Here is a 27,538-nt window from a genome sequence, read left to right as displayed (position 1 = left end):
AGACTATCCAGAAATAACAGGACACAGGTGATCACAATCAGGGAATCACACGAGGTAACGAGGTGGGCGTGGCACACATCGGGAGCGGACGGAGCGGGGCGTGACAATTCTGAATTGTTTTTATATAAATAACAAGAAAAAGCATAATCACAGGAACTTTGCATGATACCTTGGCATGCTCTGTAGCCCCTGCAGTCTCACTGAAGGAAAAGCATGCAGAGCGATCACTGGCAGGAAGACATCCAGCATCTTCTCTTTCCCAAACAGTGCCATCTTTAGCCTTCATGCTAAGTGCAGCTGCGTTGTCCGTCTGAGTTACCACACGTCAAACTTCTCCTAGTGACAGCCACAGTCCATCTTCATAGTGTTTCTCCAAAACAGAGCCTTCTTCCCAGTCTGTGTTTGTGTGCGTGTCTCCAGTTCTGGCTGGAGACTGAGATGGAAAGCAGCTTCAAAGCGGCCTTATCTCCGGCTTTGTGTTTCTCCACTTGCAGTATTCCAGACATGCCCAGTGTGGGGTATACAGTATCCCGGAAATAAATCTGCCTTCAGATAATTATCTCTTCCTCCCTGAAAGTGCCCCTGAGAAACTCCCTTTTCAGAGCTATCACTTTGCCGTTTATGACGGCCATATTCCTGAATCACAAACTATACCCTCCTCAGGTCTGTACTTTGAGCTTCTGATTTCTCTGTCTATGCAGGCTGACATGAACTTATAATATCTTCATAATATCATTAGACAGCTGATCTGCAACCAAACACATATTTACACATTTTTTTCCTACAAGACTGTCAATCAATAACTTATTCAGGGAGATGCAAGTGATCAAAGGGTTGCTGATTCAAATCCCATTGTCAGAGCTTTGTTGGTTCAAATCCCACAGTCAGAAGGTTGTTTGTTCAAACCCCTTGGTTGGAAAACTGATTTTTCAAGGGCCTTGCCCTTGGGCAAGGCCCTTAACTGACCCTGCTTTCTGAAGTGTCCGGCACTGTGGATAAAAGCATTTTCTAAATAAACAAATATAATGAAATCCCCAGACATCAATTCTACATCATTAATATAGTTGTGGACACAGAGGCCCCACAGAAGGTCTTATCTTGATCTGTCAAGGCACAGGGTGTACAGGGGGAACAGAACGTTCTACTTGAGTCTATTTCGGTTTTGGGCGACTGCGTGTGTAGAAGCCTGAACCTCTGTTAGTGTGTCGCCTGCCTCCTCTCTTCATGGGACCCCCAGTGTTTGCAAGCTGGTGAACAAAAGCCGTCTTTATGACAGAGACTCCAGCGGGCAAAGCATTCTGGGAGGGTGCAGAACCGTGAACAGGACATAGATGTGTGATTCCCATGACGGTGTTCCAGGGACTGACCGGGTTGGGGGGGGCTGGGAATTACCACTGTCGCCCTAAAAACCCACATCTTGTCGGAGTGGTGAGGAACTGACATACATTCTGAGCCCCTCCCTCTGGGATCAGGGCTGCCATCATATTTCATGGTCCTGTTTAGTGAGGGGAGGCGTGGCTTCAGTCTGGGTCATACCTGAACCCGGAATGTGATGAGCAACCACTTCATTAACAGATAAACTTTAATAATCATACTTACTGTAATTAAGTTGCTTTTTACAGATGCTTTTATCCAAAGTGACATACGATTGAGAAAGCAGGTCAGAGCGTCTCTGGGGCAATTGGGGGGTTAAGGTTCTTGCCCCAGGGCCCAATGATGACGTCATTCTGCTGACCGCGGGATTTGAGCTTCGTGAATCCATACCTGCTTAGTCACACCGCCCTAGGTTTGCTGCTCAACTCGCTGCTTTCTCATTTGTAAATCGTGAGTCAGACCTTCATGCAACTTCAACAAAACATGGGGGGGGGGGGGGCAAGGGACGTCGCGATATAATGTAATCATACGATTACGTTTGCAGCAAAATAATAGGACAGTGAAAATGTCGGATGAAAGCAGAATGGAATATGGGAGTATGGGAGACGATCCTTTTATAGCATCCAGTTTTTTTAATGTTTGCGAGGCTGAGTTTGTTTATATGGCGAGGAGCCCAGCACCAAGTTACACAAGATAATAAGCTGGAGGAAAGCAGCAGGCAAAAGCCTGACCCAGACGCAGCCCTGATACACGCTGGTTGGCGGCTGGGGAAACTTGCCGCGCATCAGCCATCCGGCGGCTGTTTCGGCTCACGGCAGGAAACCGCCATCTAGTGGTGGGCTTTGGGAATTGCATGTAGCGCCAGAGTTCCTGGATATTGTTACAGTATCATGGACCTAAAGACTGATTGAGGTTTGACTCAAAACACAATATTGTGCAGTTTGGGGATTTGCGTGGGTGTTTCTGTTCTCATAATCACAGGTCCTGAGGGCCCATACATGCTGGTGCTGAGCTCTGATATTCTTAAGTATTATTTTTTTATAGCTGATGCGCTTGGACTCGATCTTTGATCCAATGTTTTGCTGTTTTTAGTCTTTCCAAGCACTTCGGGTACCGGGGCGACGCCCAGCACCGTATGAATTTGCTTCCTTATTTGTATGTCGTTTTGATAAAAGCGTCTGATAAATATGTAAAATGTAAATAAGTATAAATGTAAATACAACACTAAATATGAAAAAAAATGCTGGTAGTTTTCTCTCTGGTAGGTCTCTCTAATCTTACATCCCTCGGAGAAAAGCCTAGTGTCACATGGGGTTAAATATAAATGTGTAGTTTTCTGAATCTTAATCTGAAAGTCAGTTCATCGTTTACCCAGAAGGTGGCAGCACATGAACACTGCAAAACTGCAAGCTTGGCATGTTGCTTCGTATACAATAGTGCGCTATCCGTATATTAAAAAGACTACATAATTGCATGCATAAATAAATATATTTCCTTCAAAAAAGAATAGAAGCATGTCTACACAATATACCCAAATCTAAGAATCCCCCTTGGCAGCATGTTATGCTGTAGTTTGGTTTTGTTTTCAGCTCCATACTTTCCCAGAATTACCCTGGACTGCTTCCAGTACTGAAGCCCAAAGAATCAAACACGGAGCTCACATAACTTGGCATGAGGTCCCTGAATTACCTAAAGTGGATGGAGTTTTTACTCTGGCCCATGGGGATTCAGAGCAGATACAAATGATGGCGAACCCATGTCTGATTTACAGTGAAAGGTGGTTGAACACAATGCACAGCCTCTGTAATGACTTCACTGTCCAGCAGGGGGTGCCACATGAAAGCTGCACAGCAGGAGTAAACAGGCTTCCAGAGATGATGCACCACAGTCCCACAGTCCTCTAGTCGTAAGTGCTCTAATCTTGTGGTCCCTCTATATCCTGGTCTCATAGTCCCTAGTGCTCAATTCCCCCTTTGCCCCACTTCCATGATCCACAAGTCCCTAGTCTCCTCGTTTCTTAGTCCCCTTGTTCCTAATCCCATAGTCCATTACTCCTTAGTCCCCTTGTTCCTAATCCCATAGTCCACTACTCCTTAGTCCCCTAGTTCCTACTCCCTATTCCCCTTGCATTGACAAATAGATACTTAAATGCAAAGACTAACGAGGGGCAACAAGCAACAGGCATGAATCATCAGGGTCTCGCTAGGGAGGAGACAGGAGGGTCAGGCAGATGTGATGGGTAGGACATGACAGTGGTCATGTGACACGGGCTGTTGCAGTCGCCATGAGGAACTGCAGGAATGTAAAGAGCTTGGAAAAGGCAGCTGGTGTTTTTCTCCTTTATTTCTGTGTGAGCCTATAGTGGGTCCCTTGTTGGATGGGATCCTGTTTCTACTGTGTGTCAGTCATAAGCGGATCACACTTCTTATCGTCAGGGTGATGCCTGTGGTTTATGGCATTGGCCAGAGTTATTTGGATTTGCTGGAAACTCTACAAACTACACAAACACAATAACCAGTAGCAGGACTTGTAGTCTTTCAGGCTCCTGGCCCCAGATGTTTAATTACTTTGACTTTATATCTGAATGTGAATTTTTTGTAATTGACCAATATGGTTCTTATTCATGACAATATTCAGTCAATGTTCTGTTTAAGAATTGCATTGATTAAGGATTGGATAAAATTTATTGATCTCGGGGGGAAATTCTTTTGAAAGCAGCAGATACAAACATACATGTAGTGCATCAGTTGTAAATAACAAATGGAAACTTGCTTCCTTGTGCACCTTCCCCCCCCCCCCTTATGTCACCAGAAGGATAAATATTCCTGTTTGGATGTGTGTCACTGTCTGTAAGTATATCACAGATGTGAGAGAAATGCTTGTGCATATAGGCTGTAAACCCTCATGCTCATGCATTTTAGTCTCTGTAAGTGTTAAGTTCCGGCTGCTGTCAGACGCAGTATAAACGGACTCAGACCCAGGATGGCTCGATTGTCAGGGGTAATTTATTAACAAAGAGCACAAACAGGAGAGAACATAACAGAAAAGGACAATGAAACACTGATGCAGAGCCGAAGCCGGCGTGGTGGCTGCCACAGGATCGATTCCTCCCCCCTTAGCCGGGAACCCACCTTATACACCCACCCCCAGGGGAACAGGTGCACCACATCTAAATTAGACAGGGGGGAAGAGAAACAAACAAGCCACCAGAAGAGGCAGCAGCACAGAATGTGGAGCTCATCACCAGAGGAAGGAGAGGGACGTCAGAGAAAGAATCCACCTTTCCACTGTGTTCAGGGGTATATCTGTATTGCTGCAATGACAGTGTGAGTGTATTGTGGGACATGTTGTGGCTGACAGTGTCATTCCTGTCATTAATATATGATTAATTTGATTATACAGTCGAACTTCGTTACAACGTACCTCGGGGGAATTAAGAATTTGTACGTTATAACCATAGTACGTTGTAACCAAGTCCCTCAAAATGAATGATAGAACACAAAATGTATATAAAAAAACTTTTAGAAAACACCTCTCAAGTAGACACTATGACATACAGCTTGTGTAGTTTGAAGAATATAATAGGAACTATATTCTTCAAACTAGGTTAATATCAGTTACTCATAGACAGCCGACATAACGCAAAATCCACTGCCGGCTTATCGTTCAAATCGCCTTACTGTAACCTAATGTCAAACCGAAATTATCCACCTGTAGGCTATATGATTCAATTGGCTGAAATAAATTTCGATACATGTGTTAGACATCTGTCTTTTGTTAATTTCTTTCACTATATGTCACACAATTACCCCAATAACCACAGTTTCAGAACTTAGTTCGCGTCGGCAGTATAAGGCTGCCATGTATAATTCTGAATTATTTCCACTAGGGATTTGGAGTCGACTCCGACTCCCGACTCCTAATTTTGGAGTCGGTGGAATCGACTCCTCGACTCCATTTACTTTGAATTAAAAAAAGGATTCAGAAGGTGCGTCTCAATATGCTTCCTCGTTTCCTCACTTCTCGCTCGTATGTCCTACGACCCTGAAACCGATCGAGCTCCGCTCTCATGTAGGACATCTAAATTCTTTAATTCCACCGGGAGGAGGGCGAGGAACGAGGAGGCTTCCTGAGGAGTCAAGAGCGAGGATACAAATGTTTCCTATACTAAAATGTTTAATCAACTAAACCTTATAAATCCCCCTCCTTTTCACATCGCAGCTTCTTCAAATCATATTTAAGTGTGCAATATGTTAGTATTAATCATTAAACTTGTAAAAGCAGACTTGTTTTAGACAGTGTATTTATCTATTTATTTTGTATATTATTTTATATAATTTTAATGTAGTGAAGCTATGAACTTTAACTTAAGCATGTTTAACTTTATTTTTTAACTTTTTAGTTTTTTTAAAAAAACTATCTATACATTATTGTTCTTTGTTTTCCTGGCATTACTTATTTTTTCCTCTCATTTCTTTATCTTTTTGTTTTAATTTCTGTATCTTTACATTCATTATAATCTTTTCGTTATAATGAACTGTTGCTGTGTTGAACTTGAAAAAAACACTCGACACTGGGAGTCGATTCCTGACCTGGAGTCGATTCCGACACTAGGGCTAGTGAGAGTCGAGGAATCGACTCTTTTGGAGTCGACTTCCCATCTCTAATTTCCACCTTGTCGGTCAGCGAAATCCGTTTCCTTTTAGCAGGCATCTTGCTTGATATGCGGCAGCATGACACCATGCAAAACCATGAAAAAACGGGGGCTGCATGCAAGGAGTCCGGCCGGCATGGAATGCTTCGTGAGGATAGGTTCATACAGTTAGGCGTTGCTAAACGATGTAGATGGCCGGCAACAGCCGATTCTGAATTGTGTGCGCGCTCGGAAGATGAGGCTGTACGTTGTAACGAAGGTCAATTTGCCTATTTTCCTCTGAAAATCATACGTTATATCGAAGTTTACGCTGTAAAGGTGTACGTTCTAAGCGATACCGGCAAATGGAATAATGCATTACGCGAATTCGGGACATCGAAATTTGAACGTTGTATTGGTGTAAACGTTATAAACGGGGTACGTTGTAACGAGGTTCGACTGTATTACTTATCTTTACCACAGGACCGCTGTAGGTTTTGAGCTAATAAAATGTCTGCCGTCTGCTGCCCCCTGCTGGCCAAAGCATCGCCGCTGCGATATCAGGCTGCTGCGCTCAGTCACCAGAGAGCGCGGATTAAGTGTGTTACTCAGTTACGCTTCGGGCAGCGCTGAACCGGGACATTAATAGGATAGAATAGGAAGCCTTTATTGTCAGTGTACAGGTAGCAAATACAATATACAGACAGAAATATATAAAATGTACATATAGAGGGGAGGGGAAAAGCTCCCCCCCCATTCATCAGACTTACATTTCATTACATTTTATTTTATTCAGAATCAGAATTCACTTTATTGGTACAGCTGCATGTACTATGATTTTGTTTTGGCAGTTTTTGTGCATTCACAGTCAACATAGAACAGAAGTCAGAGAAAAACAGTCATATTCTGCATGGGTTTGGCAAGCTGAACAAACATTCATTTATTTCTGTCTAACATACGTCACACTTCAGACAGAGTAAAAAGGGTTATACTGGTTAAAAAGCAGAGATTTTACCTTTTTGTCACAGAGAAGCAGCGACATGTGACACTCTAATAAGGTAAAAATGATTCCTCCAGCACACAGTGAGCTATCCCAGCATGCACAGGGACACGGGGGAGTTTGTATAAACATAAAACCCTGGGCAGAGGGGTTCAGTGAATGAGGAGGTGAAGCTGTACAGGAGGGTCAGTCCATCAGAGGAGACTCTGTAGAAGGACAGAGTACCAGCCGCCCAGTCCAGATACACTCCTACTCTGCAGGAGCCTGAGGGCTTTATGGGTATGTCAGTCTGTTTCTTATTGTGCCAGACAGAGTAACTGTCAGGAGAGCAGATCAGACTCCATGACTTGTCATTGAGTCCAAGCCCACAGTCAGCTCTCCCTCCTTTCCTCCTGATTCCTTTATAAGTCACTCCTATCCGGGCGTCATTTCCACTCCACTCAGCCTCCCAGTAACAGCGACCAGTCAGACTCTCTCTGCACAGAACTTGGTACCAGTAGTCAAATCTCTCTGGATGATCAGGATATGGCTGCTCTGCCCCCCCTCTCACCTTCCTGTTCCCCTCTGACAGAGACAGGTCTCTGTTTGCTGTGTTGGGGTCCAGCGTCAGCTGGCAGGAGTCTGTAGGCAAGAGGAAGAGCGATTAATCCTATCACGAAGCCCAGCATCTCCATTATTATCACTGTCACACCTCACACACTCACTAACACAGAACTCGCTCCAATACACACATTTTATTCCCAAGCCGGCGCTCCGGCTGCCCCCTGAGCTGTGAGACACGCCGCGCTGAGAGACTCGCTGGGGACCGAACTGCACTTTAGCCTGCGCTCTATTATTCTGTACGATACACAAAATATAAAAACGAAGCAGGAATTCAAGTACGTGAAATACCTCAGGAAATGTCGGACGTCCGCGCGACGCCGGCGGGAAGACGCGCCAAAATGATGCGCGTGTTAAACTAATAGGCTTAATTACAGGTAGATAAAATTACAAACAGCATTTATCAAACATTTTAACCGTAAAATTATACGACACAGATTACCACTAAAAGTGAGCTTGTCTATACGTCACAATATGAACTTCTTTCAAACCACTTTGGACACACACCTCTCTCCAGCAGCGAGCCAACGCGGACGCGGACGCATCTAGGCTGGTTCTCCGCAAAGCGCAACAGTCGCGTATCTGCACCGCGCATGCGTACACGGAAACGTTCATAGTTCTCCGGTCAAGCTGTGTACTTTGCTCTTGCCATATTTAAGTATTATTATTAGTAAATTATTATTCTGATATTCCATGCACACGTACCACAGCAGTGAGGTCTGTGTATATTTCCCTACGTTTTACAAATTCTTTTTTTTCCCCCTCCACCACCCCCCCCCTCTGCGGAGGACTGCTTTATTTATATTTAAATATTTATTTATTTATCTATCTATTTATTTATTTGTTTTTATTTACTTCCTCATACTTCCTCAAGAGAAGGGGGGGGGGGAAGGAGAAGAAGGGGGATAGAGAGAGAGAGGGAGAGAGAGAGAAAAACAAAAAAAAGGAAAAACTGAATCTGCTTCAATGTCTGCTGAAGAGAGAAAACAACAACCAACATCTGTACGAATCACATCGAAAATCAAACGTTAAATGATATTGAACAGCACACACACCCAGCATTACAACACATGCCCAGAAGCAACAGCCGATCAAGACAGCGCGCGTCCTTGTGCACCTGTCCGCACACCTGTGTGCACACCTGTGTGTGTCAGTGCGCTGGTGTTCATAAGGTTTCTCCATGTAAATGTCTAGTAGTGTGTGTGGGGAGCCACAGCCCCGCCCCCCCAGGACACGAAGCTGACATGGAGGAGACCCGGGCCCCAGACACCCAGAAAAGGGCAGAGGATAGTTCCGGCAGGGGGTCATCCGGCAGCCACATCGCAGGAGCCCCAGGGGGCCGTGGTGGCAAGCCCCCCACCCCCCAGCCATGGCCCGACAGAGCCGGGAGGGCCAGGCCCCGCCAGGCAACCGCCAAGTTTGTTGCATCCTTATCACTTTCAAATAGTGACTCCTGTCTTCTGCAATCCCCCCCCCCCCCCCCTTGTGAAACTGAACAGGTAAGAAGTGTGCGAGGAAGTTGGTCAGGCATGTAGCCAGGACTGAGAAGAAGAGGTTTTTGGACTCCTATTCCTTTGGGATGAAGGTGGTAACTGGGATGCTGGGAGTACGCACACTATGCTGCAGTGCGGAGGGAGTAGGGGCCAAAAGTCGCACTAGGCGGAATTGGCGCACAGAAAAAAAAAATTGATGTTGCGGACAGGAAATGGGAGCCCAATGAACACAATGTGGACTTATCCTATTTGTTCGTATGTCTGAAAGTCCGTAAGTTGAAAGTTCATAAGTAGAGGAACGTCTGTAAATCCAGCATAACGGAATACATATGAACCTTTGCTCTTACTTTCACCTACATTCATTTTTGAAACCGGTGGAAATACAGGCAGGTTCTCAAAAGGCAGCAAGTGAAAACCAGCCCAGTACTGGCTCCGTGTTGGTGGAAATGAGGCATCAGTACAGTGTTCCCAGGTCCAGCCCAAGGTCTGCTTAAAATCTGCCCAGTGGAAGTTGAAACTAGCCCAATATGTGAAATCCCAGTATACTGTATCTCAAAGAAATAAACCAGTTTGTTACATCCTCATCACTTTCAAATAGTGACTCCTGTCTTCTGCAATCCCCCCCCCCCCCCCCCTTGTGAAACTGAACAGGTAAGAAGTGTGCGCACATACATTAACACGTAGGTCCTCTCTCTGTATAAACACACTGGGTTAGAGGGCGAGTGCCACCTTCTGTATTTATGTTCGAGTGAGTAAGCCTAGTGTAGTCTTGGTTTTTCTGTTCTATCTTTGGTTTTAGTTATAATCTTAACAGGGTAGGGAAGAGGTGTTATGTTTTGTTAATTTCTTTCCTTTGACGCATCCATGTTCTTTTCCCTGGGTCTGGCCCATCATCCTGTGTTCCCAGCACCAAAATCCCAGTATTGGTTCAGTCAGAAAGACTGAAAGCTATTGCTCACCATGAAACCATGACACTGAAATCTACTAGTCAAGCTAGAAATCTTGGTGTAGTTCTGGACTCAGACCTAAATATCAAGTCACATAAAGACAATTACAAAATCTGCCTCCCACTACCTTAAAAATAGAGCAAGAATTAAAGGATTTCTGTCTGAACCAGATACAGAAAAGCTTGTTCATGTGTTTATTTTCAGAAGGCTAGACTATTGTAATGGTGTCTTCACAGGTCTTGGTAATAAATCAGTCAGACAGCTGCAGCTCATCCAGAATGCTGCCACCAGAGTCCTCACTAACACCAAGGAAGTAGAGCATATTACACAGGTCCTTACATCACTGCACTGGCTTCCTGTGCATCACAGGATTGATTTTAAAATATTATTACTTGTCTACAAGGCACTAAATGGCACTAAATTCCTTGAACGTTGTGAAGCATCCAGACCCGTGAGGGCATCTGGGAAAGGTTTACTCAGTGTCCCAGAATGAAGACCAAGCAGGGTGAAGCAGCTTTTAGTCTCTATGCTCCCTGTCCGTGGAACAAGCTTCCTGAAGACCTGAGGTCTGCTAACACTGTCAGCTCATTACAATCAGGGCTTAAAATGTTACTGTTTGCTGCAGCTCTTCAATAAATTAAATCAGTAGGAGTTTAGTCATACGCTGCCTCTACAATGTAACTTTGTGTACCTTTAATTTTCGAGCTGAGTTGAGATATCGTGAATTTTAATAATTGTTTTTGGCTAGTTTATGTGTGAGTGTCAGATATTGTTAAGCACTTTGGTCAACCACGGTTGAGGTTAAATGTGCTATATAAATAAAATTGAACTGAACTGAACTGAACTACTAGAACTTTTGGTACTGGTACTCGAGCCGAAGTCAATGGAAAAGGGAAAGTACCAAATGTATCGTACATGGTGCAGTGGAAAAGCACCCTGAATGAACTTTGCATTTGGATTCAAAGGTTACTGACATAAACAGCTCATGTAAATGTGAAAGACCAGGAGGCAGCGGGAGAGAGAAAGAGAAGCTCCCCTAGCAGAAGAAAATGAAACACAATAAAACACACTCCACCTCATACAGGGAGAGAGAAGCGTGTGTGTGAACAGACTCACATTGTAAGAATTCTGCTCTGGTCCTGGGCACTAATACCGGTAGGACGGTGTCTTTGGTAACTAGAAGGAGACAGAGAGAAACAGGGATGTGAGTAAAAGGAATTTACTTGTGTGAAATGGATGTCACTCACTGTGGAGACACCAGCAGAAGATTATTATCATTATGAGGGACAATAACAGGCATTTTAACAAACTGCAAATCATGGTAAGTTACACATAATACAGATATTTGGATTCTGTAATGTAGAAGAAACATGAATCGTGATCTGGGTTTTGTAGCCTGTCGAATTTAGAGCTCATTAGTTTTCATAAAGATTTAGTCTTATTGGAAACAGAAACTGACTTCGTCACACCAACATGAGACTGACTGTCCTACATACTCTCTCTGCATGATGTATATTAACAAGATCAGACTGAAAAATGTTTTTATTTATCAACCTGTATGATGGATCTCTGCCATTTTCTTTTCGCAAACATTCTCCAGTTGATCCTTCAGTTCAGCAACCTCCTTCTTCACATTCTGAAAAGAGCAGCGTGGACTGACGGAGATTCTGGGTCCAAATCCAGCTTCAGGGGTGACAGGAAGACCCTGGCACCTCTACAGACACACAGTCTGATTAAACAGCTTCATCAAAACAAATGTGTATTGTAATGTAATTAAGAGGACCATTAACATCCAACAAATGACAGACTAGCTGAAATACAAATGAGAACATGCATCCATTTGAATACTCTGGTTTTCTTATTGTCAAAGTAGCTGTTCTGTTACCTGGAGGAAATAGATGTGATCCTCTGTGTGTGAAAGCTGCTCCAGCTCAGAGTGTCTCCTCTTCAGTTCATCAATATCCTGCTTCAGTCTCTTCATGTCTCCTTCAGTCTGGCTCACTGCAGCCTTCTCCTGATCTCTGATCAGCTTTGTCACCTCAGAACGTTTTCTCTCAATGGAGTGGATCATCTCAGTGAAGATCCTCTCACTGTCCTCCACTGCTGACTGTGCTGAGCTCTGTTGGTGACACAGGGAGCAGAGGACGGTAAATTACAATGGGCCCGTTTTGAGACTCCAGAGAGCCTCATTGTACAATAGTGATGTGAGCTGACAGGAGGTATAAAAACAGCACAGGGCTGGGGTTTGGAGCGTCACCATGCTGGATGCCTCAGGTACTGAAACCCAGCCAGCACTGATTGGAAATGATCACTCATTAAGCTCATACACTGTCAGCTGCAGGGATTTGGCAGAGACTGGTGGCTGTATGGGGCAGGTTGGTTGCCACCATTAGGTCTCAGTTTAATAGGTGACTTTCTTGGTGTTTATTTGCATTATGCTGGGTTGTGAAAAGTTTAATTTTCCTCAAATGGGCCTTTTATGGTATTTTTCTAAAGCTGTTACTGCTGAAATGCCTGGTTAAACTCTGTTATCTACCAACTTTGTCCCATTAAATCTCTGACCCAGAATAACCCACAGCAGCATTAATTTGATTAATCCCCACAAATCTGTAAATCTGCAATCTGAGAGACGATTCAATATGATCACAAGCCAGCTGTTATCTTCTCCTCAGGTTCATACTCACTGTGATTGAAGCCACAGCCTCTCTCAGCTCCTGCAGCTCCTTCTCTCTCATCTGAATTCTCTGCTGAAATTCCCTCTGTGTTTCACCCATTTGTTTCTACACATAGGAAACAAGATGACAAAATAAGTTTGTCAAGATGGATGGATGGATGGATATTCGGAAATGTTTTATTGACTGTAGGTAGGATAAACTGGACATAGACCCTTTGGTCCTGTTTCCACCTGGTATTAACATGCATCCTGGGTGATCCAATCACAAGTGGACAGCGCTAATTACAGGTATGAAGGCACCCAGGACACATTGAAGATGCATTGAGATCCGATCACTCAAACCACATTGGAAGGTGGTCTGGGCCGCATATGGCCACATTCTTACAGCAATGTGAAGGCGAATGTGTCCTGGGCTGCATTGCAGGACCGGCTACTCAACTGACGTCCTATTTGATTTATGTCAGATCACATGTCAGTTGATAATGGGCCACTGTGTAGTAAACTGCATTGTGAACAACAATAATGCATCTTTTCTCCTGCGACACTAAAAACTCTGAATCTGCTGGGAAGTTGGTTTAATATTGGACCGTTGTGACCCATTCATATGGAAACCGTGTCATACTGTGCATCATTGATGTTTCACGCAAATTCAGAAAAGAAAATGTGTAAAATGCGATTTATTAAAGATGTTTCAGAATTTGCACAGATCATATATTTAATGAGCATGTTGGGGCGCGGCCTGGTGCAGGCAGGGAAACAAGGTGACGATCCACTTAAAAGCTCCAAGACAAAGGGATTTAAGGAACCTGAAGAAAACTGGAAAGACACAAAATAAAGGAACAACAAGGGGTCAGAACTCACCAGGGAAAAAGTAGCTAAGAAAACGACACGCAGACTAACAGAGGGAATGGGGCAGCTAGTGACGTTAAGCTTGACACCGAAGCTCCAAGGTATGTGACAAAAAAACTATTCACTACATTCTGAAGCACAGCTTTGAGGTTTCCTCCGTTCCTCCCTAAACACGTGACCATGGTCATCTGAAGCTTTGTTCTGCATTCAACTATGTGACTGCTTTGGAAATTGAAAATGAAGCGCAAAAATATTAAATAAAGTCTGATGCTAGAGACTGATGCTGCACCAAATTTGATTGCCTGTGTCAGACACACAACCTGCGTTGTACAGGCACTGAATTTGGTTGTGAAGAAGGACATTGATCAGACACAAGGACCTGGTGATATCGGATCCAAGGCAAGACAGATTGTGCATGACCTACTTCAGAACCAATACAACTGTTAGATAAAGGCTTTGTCAAATCCAACAGCAGATGGGCAGACCCACTCTCAGAATGGTTACAGTAGTGGAGACCAGCTGGAATAGCACCTATTTGATGCTGCAATGATCACATGATCAAGGAGAGCCAGTTGGTGCTGCATTGGTCACTCTGAAGACAGAGCTCACAACCCTGACCTCAGAGGAATATCACGTAATTTATGATTGTCTGGGTGTTTTATGACATTTCAATGAGGCAACTGTTGCACTTTCTGAAGAGAAGAGAGCATCAGGATCCAAGGTAATTCCTCTCATCCACATGCTTAGACATGCTGTGAATCTGAAACTGTCCCACACACAGAATGTTAAGGCCCAGCAGTTGTGCAAGAACCTCTTGAAGTTGCTCACTGAGAGGTTGTCAGTCTATGAGACCATGAGCATAATGACACTGGGCACACTGCTGGATCCAAGGTATAAAACCTCAGGTGTCTGTAACCAATCTAATGCTCAGGCTGCTGTGAAACGCCTTACAGCAGAGTGTGCATCCAGCATAGGATTACAGGAGGCCCAGCAGAACGCATCCACACCCACATGCATCCAGGCACCAAAACCAGAGCCTGCAGGAACCTCATCTGGTACTGCAATGAACACTGGTACTTTCACATTTTAATGATAATGTTTAGTTAAACTGAATTGGGATAAATAATTATTGCACAGTACAAAGTGCATAGTGTATATAATGATTCATGCTTTGTCATTTTAGTTCCAGGTCTGTAGGATCTTCTGGACAGTGATGTGGGGGAGAGCAAACGGGTCAACAGTCCTACAGCAGATGCTACTGTGGAGGTTCAGCAGTACCTCAGTGACCCAAATATATTGCGTTCTGAAGACCCTTTGCAGTTCTGGGATATGCAGAAGGCTGTGTATCCACACTTATATGAACTTGCAATACAGTTTCTCTGCACTCCAGCGACCTCCGTTCCATGTTATTGGTTATTCTCTAAAGCGGGAGAATTTGTGAATAAATAAGCGCAACCAACACAATGTTCAATGAATACTGTTCCTCAACAAAAATCTGTAGTCCAATGCCCCCTTGAGTTACACAAGCACCCCTTCCCAGGTAATTCAGAGGTTGCCCAACCCATAAGAAACTGCACAGCCCAACTTAAGCAGTACATTCATGTTCATTGTCATGACCTGCTCGTCCGATCCTCCTGTGTGCCACGCCCCCCTCGTTACCTCGTGTTAATTCCTGATTGTGATCACCTGTTGCCTGTTATTTTCAGCTTGTCCTGTGTATTTCAGTCTGCGTCTGAGTCAGATTCGTCATTGATGTTCATCGCCGTCTGCTCTGTTTGTCTGAATAAACCCATTTGATTTTGGATTCTGGTCTGCCTGCCTTGTCATTCCTCGCTTCCTGCCTGCGTGCCGGACAGCGGTCATTACATTAATAAAGCACTACAGACCACTTGAATGTTTGCCTATTTGTATTTATTTTGATGCACTACACTCAGTCAAAATGAACTGCTATTTACTTATTTGACCACCTAGTGTCACTAATGTTCACTATTTTGAAAAGCTTCGAGTGCTGAACCATTTTTTACACACTTGCTTTGGAAAGCTTTGTTTTGCCATCACTATGGGCAACTAAGGGAAGATAACCAGGAAAACCAACCAGGTAGAAAAATAGGCTGTAACTAAAGACAATGACCTAACATTCCACCACCAACACACAAACAATGCATCAGCATGAAAAAGGAGGACAAGCACTTAAATACAACAGATAACCGAACTAACGAAGAGGCAGATGTAACACATAAGACAATTAACCAATAACAACGGGGAAGGGAAAACAGGCAACAGGTGCAGTAACTTATATTAATGAACACAAGACTAGGAAAACTCCAACAAACACGGAAGGTAAGAAACACTAATCACACACTAGGAATTCAACACTTAGAAAATACAGAAACATGTGGAACATAATAAAACAAGGCACAAGCTTCACAAGGAGAACACAGAACTAATAATCACTAGGAAGAATAGAAAACCAATAATTAAATGAAAGAGGTGAGATTGGTTCCTGACCAGCCTCAAACCCATGACCAGCTGGTCTCAGCCTCAGTGCTACACACTCAACCCACTGAGCCAAATGCAGCCATGTGGGGAAAAGGAAGAACACACTAGGGCCAAAGACAATGATACGACAAAGGGGATGGACAGCGATGGCTGCTGGCCACACGTGGAAGAGAGACAAGGACAGCGATGGCTGCTGGCCACACGGGGAAGAGACACAAGGACAGCGATGGCTGCTGGCCACAAGGGGAAGAGAGACAAGGACAGCGATGGCTGCTGGCCACACGGGGAAGAGACACAAGGACAGCGATGGCTGCTGGCCACACAGGGAAGAGACACAAGGACAGCGATGGCTGCTGGCCACACGGGGAAGAGACACAAGGACAGCGATGGCTGCTGGCCACACGGGGAAGAGACACAAGGACAGCGATGGCTGCTGGCCACACAGGGAAGAGACACAAGGACAGCGATGGCTGCTGGCCACACGGGGAAGAGACACAAGGACAACGATGGCTGCTGGCCACACGGGGAAGAGACACAAGGACAGCGATGGCTGCTGGCCACACGGGGAAGAGACACAAGGACAGCGATGGCTGCTGGCCACACGGGGAAGAGACACAAGGACAGCGATGGCTGCTGGCCACACGGGGAAGAGACACAAGGACAGCGCACTGTGACAAAGCTTCATTATTTATGTCAAAGCTGCTCCACACTTTATTAATATTAGTGAAATGTGCCGGTAAAAATTACATGAATGTAACATTAAAGCGTGTAGGTAAGAATGTGTGTTCAGTATCCTAGAAAATGGATGTGTGAATAGAAACATATAATAACAGTGTAATTGTTTATATAGTTTTATATTGGGCTGTCTGGGGCTTCCTGGTCAGAAATTCAGTCCCACTCCAGCCCTGACTACAGTACTTTGCTCCTTTTACTTCACTTGTTCCAAGTCAGACATATAATCCAGCACATCAGGCAAATCAATGTCAACATTAAATGTCTTTGTTAACATTTTCACAAATTTTGAGCTTCACTGGTTATGATTAAAAGCCAAAATATTATCCTATGGCAACCAACACAGTGCATTACAGGCTAAACCCATTACCCTTGAATAGAAAAGTATTAATCTAGGTATATCTTAGTACTGAAAGACCTTTTTAACACGTACATTTGTACTGTGTTGAGGTAGGTAAGGTAAGGTAAGGTAGGTAAGGTAAGGAGCACACGCTGATTACAGTGCCTTACCACACCCACCACACGACCAACCACCTCAGGGAGGAGATCCTGAGTGCAGCCGTGCAGTGGGTGACACCTCAGCACCACACCAGTCTGAATGGACCAGTGTGAGTTTTTTTTTGCAGTGGATGCATTGCAGAAAACCTGTGTTGATGTAGTATAAAAATGGATATGTATAACGGGAAAAGTTTAACTTTTTTGTGAAATATATAGTTTCACAAGAAATATAATTATTTATGTAATCACATTTGCATTACGTGAAATAATATTTTATAATAATGACTATCTGATGAAAATTGCAACATTATTACAAAATACAATTAAAAAATTATATATAGAAGACAAGCGTTATTATGAACTATAATACCTTTTATGCAACTATTTAAAAATAAAAGGACACATTATTGAAATATTTATTTTTTAATTTACCTTTAGATATATTTATTTATTTTATTTGAGTATCATGGCGTTCCATACAAACATCTTAGGCATTTTTGTTACCCTAAAATGTGCTAATAGCTTCTGATTCCTTCTTGTCCTTCTTTTAATGTTCGGCAGATTCTGCATACGGAAGTTATTTACCTGCTTATTTTAATTACTGCGGAAAGTGAGATCCAATTACAAACGGTCAGTTGAGATGCGTGTGGAGACGCTTGTTAATACCAGGTGTGAACAGAGCCTTTGACTCACCACTGTTGTACTGAGCTCATAGTTTTGTGTTTGTGGGTTTCCTGTCAGCTTAAACAGGGCTGATCATTCTCATCGGACCTCTCTAATTAACAAGGTGTTTTAATAATAACAATAATTGATACCTTCACTGATCCCTGCAGGGAAATTTTCTTAACACCCCCCCTTGCTCTCTGTAGGTGAGAGTAAACTGGCTGCAAAGGGCAGCCACCCATAGCAGCACCCAGGGAGCTGGGGGTTAAGGGCCTTGCTCAGGGACCCCCAGATGTACCAAGGCCAGGCTTGAACTGGCAATCTTCTGATCATAGGCAGAGAGGCTTAGCCCACTCAGCCACAGGCTGCCCCAGAACTATCACACTCTGGCTGTTTCATGTTTACTGCACCATTCTCAGGAAACTCTACACTCTGCGTGTGATAGTTTGCACCTCAGGGAGGCGCTACAGGTGCATCACAGCAAGGACAAACAGACTCAAGAACAGTTTTTTTTCCCAAAAGCCATAACCACTCTAAACTCACACATGCACCAACTACACAGTCTAACCCCCCAAACCTGGGACTTCCTTCTATCCATCAACTGTGCAATATCCAGTATATAAATGGCATTGATAATAACTGTGCAATATCTGCATACTGTACAATATCATCGCTCTGTGTCCAACATCCACTACTCACTGCACATGATCATCATTACTGTGTAATATTTAAATAATGTGCAACGACTTACACAGTTATTTATTCCTTCCATATGTATATAGCGCCGCAGAACCTTTTGCACTTTTTGCATTGTTTGTTTTTTGTTTGTTCTGTGCTCTACATGCATGTTTGCACTGGAGGAGCTGCTTTTAATCTCATTGTACATGTGTATAGTGACAATAAAAGGCATTCATTCATTCATTCATGTTTACTGCACCATTCTCAGTAAACTCTACACACTGGAGTGTGTGAAATTAAAATCCCAGGACGGTGGCTGTTTCTGAGATGATGGAGCCGCTACTCTTATGCTGAGCTCCATTTACCTCGGAGGTCGGAACTCAGAGCTGGGAATGATGTCACAGACGAGTTAAACATGTTCCAATGCAGCAAGTCGGAAAGCCATTTAGCAAAACCAGTAACCTGTTTCAAAAAACAAAATTTCTTGCTTAGCCAGATAACTCGCTGGATTTAATGTGCCCCAGTTTAAATGGCCTTTTTCCCAGACTACATTAAATACATCTGGCTGAGCAAGACATCCTGCTTTCTGAAATGGACCCCAGTTCCAGCCCAGTTAATTGTTAGCCACTGTATGTGTGATCACACCATATTTAAACCCTCTTAGCTCACACATCTCAGCCATTCAGATGCTCAGCCAAACAGTAAGTGAACATCTTCACCCTGTTTGTTTGCTGTATATATTCAGCTGCAGTCACAAGATTAGATGTTTGAAGGAGTTTCAGTAGGAATTCAATCAGAACTTTTTAAACTTGCACTTTCAGTTAATTTTTCTTTCATTTTACCAAACCAGACATGTTTTGAGTGTTTTGTAGCAATTACACTAACATGTGTTAAGACAAAATCCATTGATTTCAAATAAGTGTTATAATTTATATGAGTACTTCTGGCCTGACCTGTATCTCCATCCGTCCTGCAGCAGCTGAGACTGTATCATGGCCTCTGTGTTCATCCATCGTACAGAGATAACAGATACACTGCTGGTCGGTACGGCAGTAGACCTCCAGGGGTTTGTCATGCTGGGAACAGACCTTGTCCTGTAGATGCCCAGTGGCATCAGTCAGCTTGTGCTTCTTAAAAGCTGGAGACTCATAATGAGGCTGGAGGTGAGTTTCACAGTAAGAGGCCAGACACACCAGGCAGGACTTGACAGCTTTGTGTTTTCTCCCAGTACAGAAATCACACTCCACATCTTCAGGTCCAGCATAATGGTCAGCTGGAGTAGCTGCTTGTAGTCCAGTCTTCTTCAGGTTCTCCACCACTTCAGCCAGTATGGTGTTTCTGCCCAGAACAGGTCTGGGTATGAAGGTCTGTCTGCACTGGGGGCAGCTGTAAACTCCAGCATGATCCTCCTGATCCCAGCAGCTCTTAATGCAGCTCATACAGTAACTGTGCCCACAGGCTGTAGTCACTGGATCCGTCAGTAAATCCAGACAGACTGGGCAGCTGAACTGGTTCAGATCCACTGCGACACTGGCTTCTGCCATTTTACCACAAACACTGATAGGATTCAGTTTTGTTTTCTCTCACTTCCTGCTTCTCAGGCTGCAGCAGGTGTGGTTTTGGACTGAGGCCAGACTGGGAAGAGCAGACTGAGCAAGGACTGGAGTTGGAGTTTATAACTAAAATAGTACATTATGCAAACTATACACACTACAGACATTTATTTAGCTTTTATGAGAATAACTGTTACTGACATTGTTTTTCCGAGAAAAGCTATAATCCGACTCTTTGATTTTGTGCAGTAGATAGAAATTAGGTAGAAAGGTATAAGAGAGCAGATCTACTGAGAATGAATTTCTGTGTCTGTTTAGAAACATGTTTGGGATCATGTGGTTTCAGGTGAAGCATGCAGGTATGTGCAATTATAGACAGACTGTCAGCATTACACAGAACAAGCTTTGACAAATACTGTCAATTCAAGTTTTTTACATTATTCTATATATAATATTCATGAAAATAAAGGGTGTAGCACATATATGTCATATATCAGGGGCGGATCTAGGATTTTTGGAAAGGGGGGGCGCAGCCACTATAGAGCGAGTGCCGTAGGCGTGAATCTCTAGGCAACACAAATTGTTGTTCATGGAAAAATAGTGGGGGCGTGCGGCAGGTGCGCCCCCCTCTGGATCCGCGCCTGATATATCTTAATTTTATTTCTGTGTGTGTGCTGGGAGTGTATTTGTGTTAGGAAGGAGAGTCAGGTGACCAGGTTCAGATTGATAATTTTTCCCACCCAAAATTTTTCCAAAATCTGATGATGAGAATTTATTCTAGATATTCATTGAACGCTATTAAGTTAAAGTCTCAAATTTAAGCCAAAAGTTTCAGCTTCAGCCATCTGCAGTAACAGAAAGATAATATATCAAAATAGTATCCAACAAATTCCAATAAGCGCTTATCCAGTACAGGGTTATGGGACACACACATCACAGAAAGCACAGGACACAAGGCAGAGACACCCTGGATGGGAAGCCAGTCCATCACAGGGCAAACACTCACTCACACGCTGAGCACAATCAAGAGACACTAATTCACCAAACTGCATGATCTTGGACGGTGGGAGGAAACCTGAGGAAACCCACAGGAACACGGGGAGAACATGCAAGCTGTACATGCAGAACCAGGAGTGGGAACCAGACCCACAAGCCTGGAGGCGTGAAGTGAGAGCAGCTGGTCTGAAGTCCTGAAGGGAGCTGGAGCCCTTTCTTTGGAACAGTGTGGATCCGTCCTCCATTACTGCTTATCCTGTACGGGGGGGGGGGGGGGAGCCTGGAGCCTGTCCCAGGGGGCACAGGGCGGGGGGCACGATGGATAGGATACTAGTTTATAGCAGAGCACAAACTCACACATACAGACTCACACTAAGGGCAGCTTAGAGATCTCAATCTGAGCTGATCGCAGTTTCATGTTTTCCAAAGTAGGAGGAGAAAGTCCACATTGGAAGAACATGCAAACTTCACACATACAGCAGGAGGGACAGGAAACAAGCCCAGAGCCAGAGGTTACACCCTGAGACCCCACACCTCCCCCCCCCCACAATCACACATACTGTTAGGATCTATTTAAAAGTTACATTTTAATGTTACAAAATTATGACTGACTATGAACTTCATATTCCAGAACTGTGTTGGAATGTAAGCTGACTTTAAGCATGTTGCCTTACAGGATTTACCTGTTTCCCAACCCTGTACCTAAGCAGGTGTGATCTCTGTTCCTTCAAAGCAGACACACTCACTTGCATTTCATTACATTTACATTTCTAGTATTCATCAGATACTGTTGCCGAAAGTGGTGAACAAGTGAGGCAAACATGACATTGCAAACACGCCGCTGTCAAGGTGCTGCTTAGGCACTAGTGCAGCTAGGCTGATATTTCTGGGTCCACAGAGATGTCACTGGCGGTCGGTGTCGTGTCACTGGGATGAAAGACTTGTGGAGCAGGTGTCAGGCAACTAACAGGGACTTATTGGGATCAGGATGGGAGGCTAGAGAACAGGCAACACGTGAGGCACAACATCAATGATCAAACTGGGGAACACAGGACCAGGAAGCACTTAAATACAGGACTAACGAGGGAACAGACTGGAGGCAGCTGGGAGTGTTTAACATGAGGGCTGGAACGAGACGTGAGACCAACAAGCACCAAACATGGCTTGTTAGAGCCAAACCAGGGAGGAAGCAGGACATTCAATTCAGTTAATTTATTTTTATATAGCGCCTTTCACAGCAGAGTCGTCCCAAGGCGCTTTAGATGGATGTGTTGTGATGCATTAAAACATCATTAGAGAGAATAATACAGAACGGCACAAAAGTAGGAAAGAAATAAAATAAAGAAAGTCAGATGACAATGGAGGAGAGGAAGCAGAAACTCTGAAGTAAGTATAAAAACAGGGGCACAGGATGCAGAAGACAAGGAGAGATACAGGCGGGACAGAGCAACAAGACAAACACTGAGGCACAGAAAGGAATAAGATGGGGCATCCGGGGAGTTTTCATAATGCAGGGAAGCTGGGCGAAGACTCGGGGCTGGGGACCCTCCTAGGCCCCTTTCCAGGTGAGGCTGAACTCCGCCGAATCACAGGACCAGAGGGTCTGGGAGGGCCAGCAGGACCAGAGGACGTGAGGGGTCAGCAGAATTGGGGGGCGCTGAGGGAACTGCAGAGCAGTCGGGCAGCAAGGTGACCACAGGACGGGAAGAGGAGGATGGCAAGGGACCTACAGGGCAAGAGCAGAGACTGGCACCCCCTCTCTGGGAGACAGAGATTCATCCTGCCCCTTTCTTGGACCCCTACTGATACCAATGACCACCCCAGACACTGGGACCAGAGCAGCCCGAGTCTGGGATGGAGGCTGGGGCCCACGTAGCTGGACCCAGGGCAAGTCCAGAGGGTCCCACTCTAAGTCCTCCAGCAGGACATCCTCTGGGTCCATCCTCTCTGAGCTGGTGGCAGCCTGGAAGTTGGGCACAGGGCTGGCAGCGGCTTGTAGGCAGGTGCCGGTGGGACATCAGGATACAAAGCAGGCACCAGCAGGCAGGAGACGAGATGGGTGCCGGCCGGACATCAGGGAGCAGTGTGGCAGGTGCCGGCTAGATATCAGGGAACCGTACCAGATTCAATGAGAATCCTGGAGGCAAGCAAGGCCTCACCTGTGTTGGACGCTGAGGGTGCGGGCTGAGCGGCCCTCTCTGGGCCGGGTGCCTTAAGTGCAGATGTAATAACAGGCTTCCCGGGCCAGATGCTGTGCATATGGTGCCAGGGGCAGCCAACTGCGGGGAGCCTTGGGGGAGCTGATTGCTAGCTACAAGGAGCCAGTGGGCAGATGGTGGCTAGCTGGGGAGAGCCAGCAGGAGGACAGGCAGCTAACTGCTCTCGCTGTGCTAGGAGCCTGGAGCAGGAACAGGGCAGTGCTTTCTGAGTCACAGGCTGTAGCCAAGACATGGACAGGCTCGGAGTCAGGTTCAGCTGTGGGTCCAGGCCATGCCTTAAGTCTGCAGTTCTGGTGGTGGGAGCTGAAGGAGAGCTTCAGGGAAGTAAACAAAGAGAGGTCACATTTTGCTTCAACACAGTTTTATTGGAAGTCTGTACACAACACAGACGCATGTCAGCGTGCTGCCTTCCTCAGTGTCCTACTGACCATGTACAGTTCCCATTTAAATAGACACTTCCCTGCGAAACAACCAATCGTAACACAACAGGTGTGATGAACATCACCATGGCATTACCGGGTCACGCCCCAAAAACATGGTGTAACAGTAGATGATGTGAAAGACATAACAAAGTAATGGTAATAGGTAAAACAAATAAAATATCATAAAAAACAGGTTAAAGAGAAGCCATCATTTATGCCATTTGGTACCAATGTATTTAAAGCAAATATATACCAGGCTTCCCTTCTAAGAAGGTGCTTTTCTCGATCGCCCCTGTAGGGGCCTGGTTCACTGTCTCCAGACCCATAAACCGTAGGGAGGTACAGTCATGAGCTGCTGTATTAAAATGTCAGGCCACTGGAGACGATTCATTCCTATTGCCAAAGGCACATTTGTGCTGACATATCCCGGTTATTATGTGACGTTTAGTCTTTCCGACATAAAATAATCCACACGGGCATGACAGTAAATATACAACCAATGTGAATAAACATGTGATTCTCCCTCTTACCTTAAACAGTTTGTTCGTATGGGGGTGTGTACTTCCTGAATAAAGAGTTCAAGTCAATGAGTTTATCAGGTCCTGATCTTATCTCCTCACTAAATTTAAAAGTGGTACCATCAGATTGAAAGCATGCTAATATAACACCCATATTCAAAAAAGGGGATAGAAGTAATCCAGCAAACTACAGGCCAATCAGTTTAACTAGTATTACTGGAAAAATAATGGAAGCTATAATTCAAGTGAAAATGGTAGATTACCTAGATGCAAATAACATTATAAAGGATAGCCAACATAGATTTAGGAGAGGTAAATCCTGCTTAACGAATCTACTTGAGTTCTTTGAGGAAGCTACAAGTGAAATTGATCACAAAAAGGCCTATGATGTGATTTACTTAGATTTCCAGAAGGCCTTTGATGTTGTCCCCCACAAACGGCTCTTGCTAAAGCTTAAAGCTGCAGGGATTTTAGGAACTGTGGCAGCTTGGATCGAAAACTGGCTAACTGACAGGAAGCATCGAGTAGTTATTAGAGGCACAATGTCACAGTGGGCCTCCGTTCATAGTGGGGTACCGCAGGGTTCAATTTTAGGACCACTATTGTTCCTAATTTACATTAATGATATTGACACAAATACATACAGTAAACTGGTTAAATTTGCAGACGACACCAAGGTGGGCGGTGTAGCAGATACTGATCTAGCAGCAGAGAGGCTTCAACAGGATCTGGATTTAATTATCGAATGGGCTGATACTTGGCAGGTGAAATTTAACACAGATATATGTAAGGTAATCCATGCAGTGAGCAGAAATATAAAGTACAGATATTTTATGGGTTCCACTGAAATAAAGGTAGCTGATTACGAGAAAGATCTCGGTATGTATGTTGATGCTTCCATGTCCCACTCTCGCCAGTGGGGGGAAGCAATAAAAAAGGCCAACAGAATGTTGGGTTATATCTCTAGGTGTGTGGAGTTTAAGTCAAGGGAGGTGATGTTACACTTATATAATTCCTTGGTAAGACCCCACCTAGAATACTGTGTGCAGGTTTGGTCACCATACCTCAAGAAGGACATTGCTGCCTTAGAAAAGGTGCAACGAAGAGCTACGAGAATGATTCCTGGTCTTAGAGGAATGTCTTATGAGGAGAGGTTAGCGGAACTGAATCTGTTTAACCTTGAGCAAAGGAGACTAAGGGGAGGTATGATTCTAACGGGTCTGGATGCTGTTCAGCCAAATGACTATTTCAATATTAGTCTAAATACTAGAACTCGTGGCCATAAGTGGAAATTAGCGGGAGAACATTTTAAAACAAATTTGAGGAAGCACTTCTTTACACAGCGTGTAGTTAGAGTATGGAATAGTCTTCCTGCTAGTGTAGCGGAAGCTAAAACCATGGGTTCCTTTAAATCAGAGCTAGATAAGATTTTAACAACTCTGAGCTATTAGTTAAGTTCTCCCCAAACGAGCTTGATGGGCCGAATGGCCTCCTCTCGTTTGTAAATTTCTTATGTTCTTAAAGGTAGGTGCTTATATGCAGAAGCGTCCATGAGCTGACTTTCTGTTTCATCAAGGTAAGATGACTTATCCTGAACAACTATAGAGGCCCCCCCGCCCCCCCTTATCGACAGGCTTAGTGACAAGACAATATCGTCAGCAGACATTAACTCACGCAATGCTTTATTTACTGAAGACGAATTATTTTACTGTATACTGTGTACTATTAAAACTACAGAAGAGGATTAGATAAAAGTCAGAATTCTGACATTAAAGTCAGAATTCAAATAATATTTTCATGGGGGCCCTAATCCTCTTCCGTACTAATGGGATTAAATGTAAATGTGTAGTTTTCTGAATCTTAATCTGAAAGTCAGTTCATCATTTACCCAGAAGGTGGGAGCACATGAACACTGCAAAACTGCAAGCTTGGCACGTTGTTTCGTATACAATAGTGCACAATCCCTATATTAAAAAAGACTACATGATTACATACATCAATAAATATTTTTCCTTCAAAAAAGAATAGAAGCATGTCTACACAATATACCCAAATCTAAAAATCGCCCTTGGCAGCATGTTACGCTGTAGTTTGGTTTTGTTTAAGCTCCATAAATTCCCACAATTACCCTGGACTACTTCCAGTACTGAAGCCCAAAGAATCAAACACGGAGCTCACATAACTTTGCATGAGGTCCCTGAATTACCTAAAGTGGATGCAGTTTTTACTCTGGCCCATGGGGATTCAGAGCAGACACAAATGATCGTGAAGCCATGTCTGATTTACAGTGAAAGGTGACTGAACACAATGCACAGCCTCTGTAATGACTCCACTGTCCAGCAGGGGGTGCCACATGAAAGCTGCACAACAGGAGTAAACAGGCTTCTGGAGATGATGCACCGCAGTCCCACAGTCCTCTAGTCTTAAATGCTCTAATCTTGTGGTCCCTCTATACCCTAGTCTCATAGTCCCTAGTGCCCAACTCCCCCTTTGCCCCACTTCCATGATCCACAAGTCCTTAGTCTCCTCGTTTCTTAGTCCCCTTGTTCCTAATCCCATAGTCCACTACTCCTTAGTCCCCTAGTTCCTAATCCCATAGTCCACTACTCCTTAGTCCCCTTGTTCCTAATCCCATAGTCCACTACTCCTTAGTCCCCTTGTTCCTAATCCCATAGTCCACTACTGCTTAGTCCCCTAGTTCCTAATCCCATAGTCCACTACTCCTTAGTCCCCTAGTTCCTAATCCCATAGTCCACTACTCCTTAGTCCCCTTGTTCCTAATCTCATAGTCCACTACTCCTTAGTCCCCTTGTTCCTAATCCCATAGTCCACTACTCCTTAGTCCCCTTGTTCCTAATCCCATAGTCCACTACTCCTTAGTCCCCTAGTTCCTGCTCCCTATTCCCCTTGCATTGACAAATAGATACTTAAATGCAAAGACTAACGAGGGGCAACAAGCAACAGGCATGAATCATCAGGGTCTCGCTAGGGAGGAGACAGGAGGGTCAGGCAGATGTGATGGGTAGGACATGACAGTGGTCATGTGACACGGGCTGTTGCAATCGCAATGAAGAACTGCAGGAATGTACACAGCTTGGAAAAGGCAGCTGGTGTTTTCTCCTTTATTTCTGTGTGAGCCTATAGTGGGTCCCTTGTTGGATGGGATCCTGTTTCTACTGTGTGTCAGTCA

General features: G+C 44.4%; 2 protein-coding genes across 2 annotated transcripts in view; both read right to left on the bottom strand.

The window, feature by feature from the left end:
* Positions 1–27,538, bottom strand: part of LOC111847224 (tripartite motif-containing protein 16-like) — a 370,043-nt gene that overhangs the window by 311,753 nt on the left and 30,752 nt on the right. The window lies entirely within an intron of this gene.
* On the bottom strand, positions 6,989–26,345 carry LOC140588960 (tripartite motif-containing protein 16-like). Its single transcript, XM_072711607.1, has 7 exons — positions 26,329–26,345; positions 19,594–20,197; positions 12,732–12,827; positions 11,933–12,166; positions 11,602–11,761; positions 11,164–11,223; positions 6,989–7,628 (listed from the first exon to the last, which is right to left on the bottom strand). Exons 1-7 carry the CDS (start codon positions 26,343–26,345, stop codon positions 7,096–7,098), a joined length of 1,704 nt encoding a protein of 567 aa, XP_072567708.1. The 3' UTR covers positions 6,989–7,095.

The sequence above is a fragment of the Paramormyrops kingsleyae genome, chromosome 4, assembly GCF_048594095.1.
Source record: "Paramormyrops kingsleyae isolate MSU_618 chromosome 4, PKINGS_0.4, whole genome shotgun sequence".
Taxonomy (NCBI): Eukaryota; Metazoa; Chordata; class Actinopteri; order Osteoglossiformes; family Mormyridae; genus Paramormyrops; species Paramormyrops kingsleyae.
Note: the sequence above shows the minus strand (reverse complement) of the source record. Positions and strands in the feature narration are given on the sequence as shown.